The sequence below is a fragment of the Arabidopsis lyrata genome (genome assembly GCF_000004255.2).
Source record: "Arabidopsis lyrata subsp. lyrata unplaced genomic scaffold ARALYscaffold_7, whole genome shotgun sequence".
In the NCBI taxonomy this organism is placed as follows: domain Eukaryota; kingdom Viridiplantae; phylum Streptophyta; class Magnoliopsida; order Brassicales; family Brassicaceae; genus Arabidopsis; species Arabidopsis lyrata.
In genome coordinates, this window is record NW_003302549.1 from 18290590 (window position 1) to 18303375 (window position 12786).

General features: G+C 44.3%; 2 protein-coding genes across 2 annotated transcripts; both read left to right on the top strand.

Moving 5' to 3' along the window:
- Nucleotides 1–271: 271 nt before the first annotated feature.
- LOC110226521 (meiosis-specific protein ASY2-like) lies at nucleotides 272–2719 on the top strand. Its single transcript, XM_021018459.1, has 4 exons — nucleotides 272–845; nucleotides 926–1651; nucleotides 1731–1858; nucleotides 1925–2719. The coding sequence occupies exons 1-4, from the start codon at nucleotides 272–274 to the stop codon at nucleotides 2717–2719; spliced, it is 2223 nt and encodes a 740-aa protein (XP_020874118.1).
- Nucleotides 2720–9880: 7161 nt separating this feature from the next.
- On the top strand, nucleotides 9881–11839 carry LOC9304491 (putative F-box protein At3g52320). Its single transcript, XM_021017362.1, has one exon. It carries the CDS (start codon nucleotides 10131–10133, stop codon nucleotides 11418–11420), a length of 1290 nt encoding a protein of 429 aa, XP_020873021.1. The 5' UTR covers nucleotides 9881–10130; the 3' UTR covers nucleotides 11421–11839.
- The last annotated feature ends 947 nt before the right edge of the window (nucleotides 11840–12786 follow it).

The following is a 12786-nucleotide window of genomic DNA, read 5'->3' on the forward strand; positions in this document are numbered from 1 at the left end:
TTAGCATCTGCTTTCCGCTAGGTTTAGGCCATAGATCTGAAGATCTTTTAGATTTTCAACCGTTAGGTGTGAAGAAACTCCCGTCAATTGCCGTTCCTCCGCCGTACTCCTTCGAATTCCGGTGGCTCTCCTCCGTTATCTGAAGAATACTCTCCGTCAAGATCTTCACCTCCTGGGTTTTCGGCGAAGATCTTCATCAGTGTTCTTGAGGGTTTCTCGATTCATTTCTTGCCAGATCTTTTTTCATCTTTAGAATTTTCAATTTCGTGTTATGGCTCCGAAGAAGAGTAAGAAGGTCCGAAATGAATCTTTCATCCTCGAAGATGAGTTCGGGAAATACTTTTCCTCGGAACTCGACGACAGGAAACTAGCTCTGATGAAAGGCAGCTGCGGTATCCCTCGACAAGTTAAACTGATAGCTCCGGAGCCCAGAGAGTCTCCTGAATCTCCTCCTACTGATCACTGTTGCGCCTTCGAAATATTCTTTTCGGAATGCGGCCTTTCCTTTCCTTTACCGGAGCTTCTGATAGAACTTATGCACGAACTGGGGATCGCTTTGCCTCAGCTTTGCCCGAACGTAGTTCGGATAGTACTATGCCTCCAGACTCTTGCAGAGGAGAATGGATACCGAATTACGCTATCCGACATTTTTCATCTCTACACAATGAAGAAGGGGCGAACCCCGGGAACCTTCTTCCTTAGCCCGAGGAGTCATTTCAGGGTCTTCGGAGACTTTCCTGAAAAAGATGAGAAGTGGAGGAAGTCGTATTTCTTCATTCCTGTGGACGAGTTCACCTACGGTCCAAATGCAGGATTTTTTGTTCGGGACTGGACACGTCGTCCTGGTTAGATGATTTTTAGGGATTTACTGCATTTTATTTCTTGACTTCGCTCCTCGGTGAAATAATCCTTTTTGTTTTTGCAGTTAAACTTCCGAAGACACCGGTCTCCCATACCTTTGCAGAACAGTTCATCAGGATTTGCAATCAAAGTGACCTCGCGTGGGAACTCTTTACTTGTGAAAGAATTCGGAACTCGTGCTGCCGTGTCCGCAATCGCTCCGACCTTATTACCTCTTCTCCACCTCACACTTCTCCCATCATCGATAGAAACATGTCTCCAGTTTCCTACCGCGAAGAGAAGAGGCTCCAAAAAGAGAGGGAAAAGGTTAGGGAGGCAAGAGAAAAAGAAGATAAGGCCAGAATGGTGAAGGCCCTGGAGGAGGGAAAGTCCAGATCCGCATCTGGGAAAGGAAGGACTTCCGGCTCTGTTATGCCGGCATCTGAGTCGAAGACTTCTGATCGTCAAGAGCAAGTAAAGGAGTCTGCTGGTAAAGAGATAGTCCGAATTTCGGATTCCCGTTCCTCCCGATCATCTCGGGAAAAAGAGTGTTCTGATGGAGGACCAACTGCAACTTCCTCGAGGAAACGCAAGAGCGAGGACTCAGATGTTCTTCCTCTTCATCGCAAAAGTCGTTCTAACACGAATGTCGATGTGAATCCTCCCGAAGATGCCGGGACTGCTAGCCAAGGAGCTAAGGACACTTCCCAGGGGACTCCGCTGTCCGAACCTCCCGTTCAAGTTATGGTCTTACCTTCACGAGACTCAGAGAATCGGGAATCTGGTCGTCAAGAAATCCCTATTCCAATAGGTAATCCTATATTGTTTTTTCGATTCTTCTTGTAAAGCACGAATCATTCATATTGATTCCCTATAAAATTTTCAATCAGCCCCTCCGAAGTCTCCAGCTGATTTCATGAGGAACTTCGCTCCGGCTGGGATGAGGATCCCGGCCTTCAGCGAGCTAAAAGAAGTCAACAGGGCGAATTACTTTCGCTTCGCCGACAAACTTGGAGAGGTACTTCCTTTAATTCTTACTTCAGCTCGTTTCGCTTGATCTAAAGGTTTCTTTTCATCTCGATAGATTATGCTCGAATACAACACCACCTTTTCTTGTCACGAGAGCCAGCTCTTCCCCGTGAACGAGCTTGACAGCCTTAGGACTCGAGTTGCTGAACTCGAAGAAGAGATCCGTCAAATGAAAGAGATGGAGGAGGAGAATGCTAAAGCCGTGGCGAAGGCCAACGATATCCGGGAACGGATGCTGAGTGCCGAAGCTCGCTGTAACCATCTTGATGTAGTTAACACGGATCTGTCGGTGAAACTGAAGACCGGAAAGAACATGTACCTTGAGGCATGTGACAAGATAACTTCGCTGGAGGCCGAAGTCAAGCGAAGTGAGGAATGGTGCAAAGTTGCTGCGGAAAAACGGGACGAAGAGCTCGCAGCAGCAAGGAAGGACGAGCGAAAGAAACTCCGAGAACACTACAGTGGCTTGATCTCAAAGCATGAGATTTACCTGAAAGCCCTGTGTGAGAATGAGTCAATTAGCAACCGAGCTGCGGAGACTAGAGCAAATCGGGAGCTTCTTGAGGAGCTTAAGAGAGGCGAGATCCCGGATATTGATGCCGAGCTGGAGTCTGTGAAGAAAGATGAAGCGGATGCGGAGGCCAAAGTTAACAAGATAAACGCTCTCAAGCCTCGTCCTGATGAGTTTGCACATCTCTTTGTTGCCACTCCTCCCGAATCGGCACCTGAAGGTCCATATACCGAGGAGGAACTTGCAATCGACGAGTTCGGTTCCAACAAAGGTATCATGTCCGAGCTCAAAACAGCCCAGGGGTCGGAGGAAAAGCGACAACAGGATCCCGAAGCCTAAAAATCCTTGATTTAATTTCCGGGGTTGTTATGGCTTTAATGGCCCCCCCTTTTGTTTTTAATCAGAACCTTTTGCTTTTGTTTCCCGTATCTTTTGGATTTTAAAAACTTAAGCTATTTCCTTCCTGAAAATCTTTTTGCTAACGCAAGTCAGACAAGAAGTTCATAAAGGAAAACGAAATACATTTGAAGTACTTTCGGTTTTCAAGAAACATGGCACGAGACTTGGACATCGAAGTCCGAATTGAACTGTGTTGAACCAGCTGTTCTTTTAAGTAAATATACTTAAAAATTGTTTAGAAGAAAAATCTCCGTTTGTTTTTAGAGATAAAGATCCGTCCATTCGAGCACTGAGCTCGGATGAAAAGAATCTTTAAATAGTACGAAAATAAACTTTTCGGTTTGCGAAGAGCGAATTACGAGATTACTCTCGGTTTTACGAGTTGCGAGATATATCTCGGCTTTGAATATTTAGACTGTTTCAACAATGTAAATATTTTATTGATTTAGAGACTGCACTCGAGGTCCGAGCTGCCTACGTACCCAAAGGTGGGGATCAAGTCTGTCGTAGTTCGATTTACAATAGAAATAATATGATTAAATAAAGTATCTCTTCAAATGAATGGAATTCCAAGCTCTCCGAACTGCTTTTCCGTCCATGTTCTCCAGACGATAAACTCCGTTGCGAACTACCTGAGTAATTCGATAAGGACCTTCCCAGTTAATACCTAGCTTTCCAGCTCCATCTTCGGTAGTATTTTGCTGAACTTTTCGCAATACCAAGGTTCCAACGCCGAAGTGTCGACTTCGGACAGTCGAATTATAGTATCGAGCCGCGGCATTCTTGTAATTTTGCATTCGAATCAAAGCTCGATCTCGCCGCTCCTCAATGGTATCAATAACGTCAACCATCAGTTCGCTATTTGCTGCCTCGTTCTGCGGGTTATTCATCCGTCTCGGACTTGGCACAAATATTTCAGCAGGGATTACAGCCTCCATTCCATAAACTAATGAAAATGGTGTTTCACCTGTTGCACGCCTAGGAGTAGTGCGAATTGCCCAGAGAACACTTTGTAATTCATTAAACCAAGCTCCTTTGTGCGACTTAAGTTTTTTCTTCAAAGTGGACAAAACAGTTTTGTTCATTGCTTCAGCTTGACCATTACCCTGCGGGTAACGAGGCGTTGATCGACTGAGTCTGATTTGCCATTCTTCGCAGAAAGATTCGAATTGCCGCGAAATGAATTGAGGTCCGTTATCAGTAACGATCTCGTATGGCAAACCGTGCCTACAAATGATGTCCTGCCAAATGAATTTGCGAACTTGAACCTGAGTTATGTTTACGTAGGCTGCCGCTTCTACCCACTTCGAGAAATAATCGGTAAGAACCAGGACAAATTTCACCCCGCGCGTAGAAACATGAAGGGGCCCAATAATATCCATAGACCATTTCATAAACGGATAAGGCGAAGAGACTGATGATAATGGCTCGGTGGGTTGGTGAATTGAAGGTGCGTGCTTCTGGCACTGCTCTCACTTCCGCGCATACTCCTCGCAATCCGCGATTAATGTGGGCCAGAAATATCCGTACTTTCTTACTTTATAGGCCAAAGAGCGACCTCCGGAGTGATTTCCGCATACTCCGTCATGAATCTCTTTCACCACAGTACGGACCTGCTGTCCGAAAATACAGATCATGTCAGGACCCGAGATGCTTCTTCTGTAGAGGATGTCGCTCGAAATGCAGAAACGAGCACTTTTAGCTTTCAGTCTCCGTGCCTCCCACTTATCCGTGGGGAGAGTACCATTAAGGATGTATTCTCTGATGGGTATCCGCCAGTCTACCCCCCAATCCGGAAGCGGTAGCGCTGGTGGTAGTGGTTCCGGATTTAGCGGTGTTCCGATTGGTGATTCTACTTCGGAGTTCTGCTCAGTCTCCTCGACCCTTTGTGGTTCTTGTTCCACACTCATCCTTCTTTGCATAGACCGTGTAGTCACGAAGTTCAGCTCTCCGGTGGCTATACTGGGATGTTCAATTACTTCGACAGGGATCATTCTGCTCACTGTTACTTCGGAACTCGACGCCAACGCCGCCAACGCATCTGCCGCTGAGTTCTCACTTCGCGGAATTCTAGCGAGTTCGAAACTTAGAAACTTTTTACTCAATTCCTGAACCTGAGCGAGGTAAGCTTCCATTCTACTATCTTTTGCTTCATAGTCCCCGGAAAATTGATTAGCAACGAGCTGCGAATCGCAAAAAGCCCGTAACTTTGCGACACCTATGCCAACTGTTAGACGAAGTCCTGCAAGGAGAGACTCGTACTCCGCCTCGTTATTCGACGCATTAAATGCGAGACAAAATGACTGTTCAATTACCTCACCATACGGGGATTGTAATCGGATACCGATCCCGGAACCCTGTTTTGAGGACGCGCCATCTACATGAAGTATCCAAGGTCCTTCGTTTTCTTTGGCCCCCTCGGAGACCAGAGGTAGTTCGACCAGAAAATCTGCGAGGACTTGAGATTTCATGCTTGTCCTTGTTCGGAACTGAATATCATACTCGCTCAGCTCAATTGCCCATTTCACCAATCTTCCTGACTGACTCGGACTATGCAGAATTGCCCTTAAAGGTTGCGTGGTTAGGATAATAACCGTATGAGATTGAAAATACGGTCTTAATTTCCGAGCCGAAGTAATCACTGCCAGAGCTAGCTTTTCTATCATCGGATATCTTGACTCCGCTCCCGAAAAAGACTTGCTTACATAGAAAATCGGTCTTTCCTCGTTCCGATCCAATCGCACTAACACTCCACTTACTGCGCTGTCGGAAACTGATACGTACAAGAAAAGCTCTTCTCCGAACTCGGGTTTCGCTAACACAGGAGGTTTGGACAAATAATCTTTTAGATTTTTGAAAGCCTTTTCGCAATTCTCATCCCAGATGAAATTCTTGTTTGCTTTTCGGAGCAGATCATAGAATGGAAGACACCTATCGGTTGACCTCGAGATGAACCGGTTCAAGGCTGCTATCCGCCCTGTGAGTCGCTGAACTTCCCGGATGTTACGAGGCGAAGTCATTGCCAGAAAAGCGTTCAGCTGTCGCAGATTAGCTTCGATTCCCCGCTCTGTGACAATGTAACCCAAAAACTCTCCCGAAGGAACTGCAAAAGTGCACTTGGTCGGGTTCAGCTTCATTCCGAACTTATTCAAAATTGCGAAGCACTGCTCTAGATGCTCAATATGCGAAGTGCTTGATATTGACTTTACCAGCATATCGTCAATATACACTTCCATCGTTTTACCGAGGAGATCTTTGAACATCATATTCACCAACCGTTGATAAGTGGCTCCGGCATTTTTCAACCCGAACGGCATGACTATATAACAGTAAGTTCCACGGTCCGTGATGAAAGCTGTTTTTTCCTGATCTTCCGGATTCATCAAAATCTGATTATACCCGGAAAAAGCATCCATAAAGGACATCATTTCGTGGCCCGTAGTTGACTCCACAAGTCGGTCGATGTGCGGAAGTGGGAAACTATCTTTAGGACAGGCTTTATTGAGATCGGTAAAATCTACGCAAACCCGCCATTTCCCATTTTTCTTCTTGACTACAACAGGGTTCGCCAACCAGTCCGGATATTTGACCTCGCGAATCAAACCGGCATCGAGCAGGCGCTGAACTTCGGCATTTACCGCCTCGGCTCGGTCCGGACCGAGTTTCCTGCGCTTTTGTTTTACTGGTTTGAAAGTCGGGTCAATGTTGAGCTCATGCGAAATGACCTTTGTATCGATCCCAGTCATCTCCTCAATTTTCCAGGCGAAGGTTTTTTGATTCCTTTTTAGGAAAGTTATCAGTTCGGCTCGGAGTGTTTCGCTTAATCCCGCTCCTATTTTCACAGTTTGATCTGGATACTCCTCATTAACTACCACTGGCTCCACGAGGTCACTGCTTATTTTTTTGACGGGATTTGCAGGCACCTCGAGCTGTGGTTGCTATTGAATTTTAAGCTTATGACTGGACATGTAACACATCCTCGCAGCTCGCTGACTTCCCAGGATTTGCTTCACTCCGGAGTTCGTAGGGAATTTCAAGCATTGATGATACGTTGAAGGTACTGCTTTCATCTCGAAATCCAGGGTGTTCCCAAGATAACATTATAAGCAGCCGGACGATCGAACACCGTAAACTCAGTCATTTTGACTATGCCTTCTGCGCATACCGGGAGCATAATCGTTCCTAATGACATTGAAGTTTCGCTAGTAAAGGAAACCAAAGGCGATGGTGGCCCCCTTATATCTTGCTTCGATATCCCCATTCTTGTCAAAGTATCGAGGAAGATTAAATCCACCGAACTCCCAGTATCGATGAGAACCCGAGATACTTCGCAATGCGCAATATCGAGTGTTATGACCAGAGCGTCATCGTGTGGTTTGTCAAGTTGACTGGTTTCGCTTTCGGAGAATGTTACTTCGGGTAACTGTTCCTCAGTAAGCCTGGCCTTCTTGATAATCGGGGGGGTTGCCCTCCGTTCGTGTTGCTTGATTGCACTTATGGAATCCCGAAAGAGCTTAGATCCCCCCATAATCACCTGGATTTGCTTCTTCGGTCCTTTAAGAACATCAGGGGACTAGATCGTTTTGGTTTTCTTGCTGGGAGGAGACGGTTCCTCTGCTGCTACTGTATGTTCCGACGGATGAGTTGGTTCGAGCTCCGAAACATCGATTTCGGCTATTTCCCCGGATGCGAACTTGGCAGCCAGTAACCTCCCTAGAGCCTTGCAATTTTTTGTAGCATGCCCATTGACTTTGTGGATCTCGCAGTAGGCGTTTGGGTCACGAATCCACTTGTTACTCGGGAAAGCGCCGTTTTTGCTCTTAGGTGAGAAAGATTGCTTCGCAGGTGAAATCTTCGTAGAACCTTTTGGCTCCTCCCGATCCACTGAGAATGTGCCAGCTCCAGGTTTCCGAGCTTCAGGTTGAACAGGTTTCTTCTGAGGAAGAAGCTGAGCAGGTTTCGGAGCTGCTTTGAACTTTTTAGCTAGAGCGGCCCGCTCTTCTTCCGCGTTTATCCAGTTCGTTGCCCGATGGAGGGCATCTTGAATAGTGGCCGGTCGGTTAACAACCAACTCTTCTCGGAAACGGGATTCGTGCCATAGACCGTTCTTGAGTGCAGCAATTGCTGCGGAATCAGACAGGTTTGGGATCTGGACCATAATCTCTTTAAAGGAGGTGATGTAAGTCCGGAGCGGTTCTCCGGCTCCCTGTGAGAGGTTCCATAGCTGGGCATCAGTTACATCGCTCTTGATGAAGTATCCGTACTGCATGATGAAAGCAGTGGATAGTTGCTTGAAGCTATCGATCGATCCTTCTTCTAGTTGAGTAAACCAGGTCAAAGCCGGCCCGGATAGGTTCTCGGCGAAGAGCTTGCATAAGCCTGCGTCTACTTCGTTGGGCTCCAAATGTACCCGACCTGCGGTCACCTGAAAAGACGCTAAAAATTCTTTGGGATCTCCCTTACCATCGTACCCCGGAAGTTTTACCTTCCTTTGGTCTCGAATTCGCAGGGCTACAATTCGTGGAGTAAAAGGAGTCCTTCTCGTCTCCTCGATCACTCTATCGACTTCGGGAGCCGAACTGGTGGCTTGGTGAACCCTAGAACTCATTTCCCGAATCTGATTTTGTAAGCTCTGGATTTCCGGGCTGAATGGAAGGTGAGGCGGATGGGACTCGGTTTGAGGATGATGCGGGGTGCTGCCAAGATGAATGGGGAGAGGTGTTCTGGCTGGAACAAAAGGACTGCCGGCCGAATTTGGAGGTGCTTGAGCCTGACGGGATCCATCTCCAAGTTCACTCTGAGAGCCAAGAGGCAAAGAAGATGGGAGCGCGTTGTTCGGGGAAACGAGTCTAGGATCTTGAACCTCCGAAACGTTTGGACCATTAAAGTCCAAATGGCCGCGAAGTCCGCTGGTCCGCAAAGTCCCTGCAAGAATTGTATCAACCCGATCCGCATAAGCATTATGGGCTGACCTGATTTCGGAACAACTCGCCGTGAGGACTGCGATTTGGCTGCCGCTTTGCTCTTCAAATGCTGAAAGCTTCTCAGACAACGCAGTGGTGGCGAGCTGCTGCTGGTCGGTCTTCTCGGACAGATCTTTAAGCAACTTCTTGATCTCGTTGAGGACTGAAGTCGGATCCGCTACGTCTGACATTTTTTCCGATTGATATTCTGGAGTAAAAGACTAGAAATCCCCTCCTTCTAGCGCCAAATTGTGGATGTCGGAATCCGCAATACGAATTTTAAGATGCAAATCGGGTCGTCTAGCCTTGCTAATTCGAGTAGCAATCGTCAAAAAGAAAAATGAAAGAGTGAAAAATGTGTACTCGTTTATTGCTCAAGAAAATCGTCCCCCCCGTTACAGTGATTTACAACCCCTATTTATAATTACATCGTCGAAATCCGTTTCCCCTAATCTAGCCGCGAATCACGCCCTTATTATTATTTCCGTTTCGAATCTTCCTCGATCTGTGAATTCCGTATAACCCGCATTCCAATTACTTCGTAGATTCCGACGTTACGTTCGAGCTGGATTTGAAATTAAGTGGGCTTTTCACCATATGGGCTAGCCTGACGGCCCACTTCGTTTCCTGAATCCTAAACTCTCCGGGCCGGATCCGAATTACGGGATCCGACCCCAACATGGAGTTTTTTCTTTTAGAAGAAATAAAAATACTTCGTAATTGTAATTGTTAGAGAAAATAGTTACCAGAAAAAGAAAAGAAAAAAAAATTAAATGCCTAGAATTCTATTTACTTTCGGTAAATGATTTGTATTAGACTATTAGAGCATGGACAGTGGGGCAAGCAAGTTGGTGTGAGTCTTGGGGTGTAAGTATTAAAAAAACGAAAAAATTGTCTCTCTCTTCACACCCGGATGTAAGTTTACACTCGGGTGTAACACTTTTTCTCTCTATCTCTCTCTTTCTTTCTCTTTTTCTTTTCTCTTTTGTTTTAAATTACAATACTAAAAAAATACTTACACCCACACAAACACATTTGCCACTAATGGTCTTAGTAAAGAGATGCTATTGTTTGTAATTGTAGTCTGGAGTGCTTTGGAATAAACAAGAGAAAAAAACAAAAACAAAATATGGAGTATTTCCTTCCGTAGAGAAATAAAAATATAGAAATCCCTCCGTAATTGTAAAATCGTAAGAGAAAATAATTACCCGAAAAAAGAAAAGAAAAAAAAGAAGTAAATGCTCATATTTTCTACTACTTATTTTGGGTAAATGAATTAAACAAGTAAAGAGATATATCTAACTGCTGTACTTGTGGTCTGCGGTGCTTTGGAATCAAACAACAGTAAAAATAAACACGGCGGCTCTGAAACAGATCTAGCAAAAGCTATGGGACGATTTTCTTTCCTTCTCGCCGCCGTGAAAGGTCTGAGGAAGAAGAAGAAGAAGAAGAAGGTAAGGTCGAAGGCAGACGATTTCGAAAGAAGAAGAAGAGCCATGGTCGAGCCCGATTCGAAACCCATCAGCTTTGACGATATCCCTGAAGATCTGTTGATGAAGATCCTGGCGAAACTGCAGGCGAAACATGTGACGAGGTTAATGGGCGTCTCACAGCTCTGGTATTCCCTCATCGCCTCCCGTTATTTTACAAAACTTTTCCTTGAATCCCCAGCATCGGCTAAACGACCACGCATGCTCATGTCTCTTGTGGACAAGGCAGACAAGCGCCAGTATAAATTCCTCACATCTTCATCGACTCATGATGATCTCTCGGATACGTCTGTTTGTGTTCTCGACCAAGTTCTGAACATGCCGGGATTGGGAGGCGACTTTGTGAACCCTCTTAGGGGCTTGATTTGTGTCAGACTTCGGAGAAGTTTGCGAATCTTTAACCTCACCACCAGGCAGCGCGTGACCTTGCCTGTCATAAGATCAAGACTTGTGACTGAAGCTAATGACAATATTTGGAACTCCTTTTTGCACGACTCTGTTCACGATGAATACAAAGTTCTTAGCACAGTTTGGGAGGTGAGCGAGGATGAGGGGAGAGTAGTGAGATCTGAGCATCAAGTGTTGGTTCTTGGTCCTGGGGCTTCTTGGCGCAACACTCAAGGCCGCATTTATCCCCATCGTCCTTACTCCAGTGGCATACCCCTTAACGATGTTGATGTTTTGTATTATGCAGCTTGGATTGATAAGAACGTATCTGTGGTCATTAGTTTTGACTCGGCTTCTGAGGATTTCAATATGATTGAATTACCCATTGAGGCTGGCATCATCTGGCATGCTACTTGCGCTAGTCTCATGAATTACGGAGGCAAATTAGCTGTTTTTGAGTGTTCCCGGCTTCCTTCTAATGGGAGCGTCGACCTGTGGGTTATGGAGGATGTGGGGAAGTGGTCAAAGAAGACTCTGGTCTTGCCCCTTTCCCTTATGAATTTTGTTCATGGTGATGAGTTTAGCATGGTAGGCATGAATCACCGCTGTCTTGTTATGTTTGTAAAGACAATGGTCATACCGACTGAACCGAGACCCTTTATTCATTACGATTTGGAGACTAACAAAATAATAAGAAGATCCGAAATAAGTCCTCTACCGCGTCTTGGGTTTTTTGGATTCAGTTTGCAAATGGCTCTTTGGCAGGATGACATTGAAAACATTATGTATTTGGAGACCTAAATTTGTTCCTTTATATTTCACTCGTGTGATTTACTTGCATAAGTTTTTTATATTTTTGACATATTTGGATTGATAAAGCTCGATCCATAGCCAATCTCTACTACGCGGGATAATGCAATTTAGTGGAGTTGAACTCCGGTGGGGAAAGTGGAGTCAAATGGACTTAACCACTTGACTAAAGGCACATCACCTTCTTGCATAAGTTCGTACGTTTCATTTTTGTTGATTTTCATAATTTTAATTATGGTTGTTTAGTGGAAAAAGAAGAACAGGATGATCAATGGAAGAAGACGATGCAGCAATTCTCCAATGATCAATGGAAGAAGACGAGGATGGTCTTCTTGAAGAAGAAGATGACAGAAATTTCATTTGTATTTGTATTACATAAACACCAATAAATCTCTGTTTTGCATTTAACACATTGATCACACTTTCTCTCATTTTTGAATCTATTATATATCTTTGTTTTAGACACTAAGTCTTACACATGATGACACTTTGTCCCATTTAACACATGATATAACACACCAAATTACTTACATTTTAACCAAACATTATTTTCAAAAAAAAAAAACTTAAGATCCATGAAAAGTGTCTTACTATTGGACATAGTATTATTTGTTAAGACTTAGTTTGGGTATCTTAACTTTTAAATCTCCAAAATTTAAAACTAAAAAATTGGTAAGACTCATCATGGGAGTCTAACCATTGGAGATGGTCTTAGTTCTTGATTACTGTTTTTTTTTTTTTTTTTGGTCGTCTATGACTCAAGAAAACGATTGTTACTCTTGACACTAAAGTCTGGGGACAAAACATGTCAACAATGATGGAAGAGTAAATGATGAGCAGCAATGACAATACATGTCACCTATGCAATTTTACACACTAGCAAATTCAGACCCTAATGTAAACATTGAATAGAGCCAAAGACGAATCGTTACTTCTCGCTTTCTACCTTCACATGTTATAATTTTTCCTCTTTAACGAATCTCATGAAACATATTCGGTTCCTCTTCCTAGTCTAGTAAATGTAAACAATGACGCAAATTCGACGATCTTAATATGAATAAACATATCGTTGTTTATTTGTGTGACCATCATATCGTTGCAGGGTTATTAAAATCAAAGATAGATAATCAGTCAACCACATACGTACATGTAAGATCGTGAACTAAAGAAACAAATTTTCTTTGATTGCATTTCTTCCACATAAGTGATGAGTCTGATTCTGAATATGATATGCTTTAGTCAAAATCGATTCTATGATCTGACTTTGGTTACAAATTTACTTACAGATGCGCGTGGTTTTGCACGACTACAAAAAAAATTAAAAAAAAAAAACTTAATCAAGTGGAAGAGATAGCTG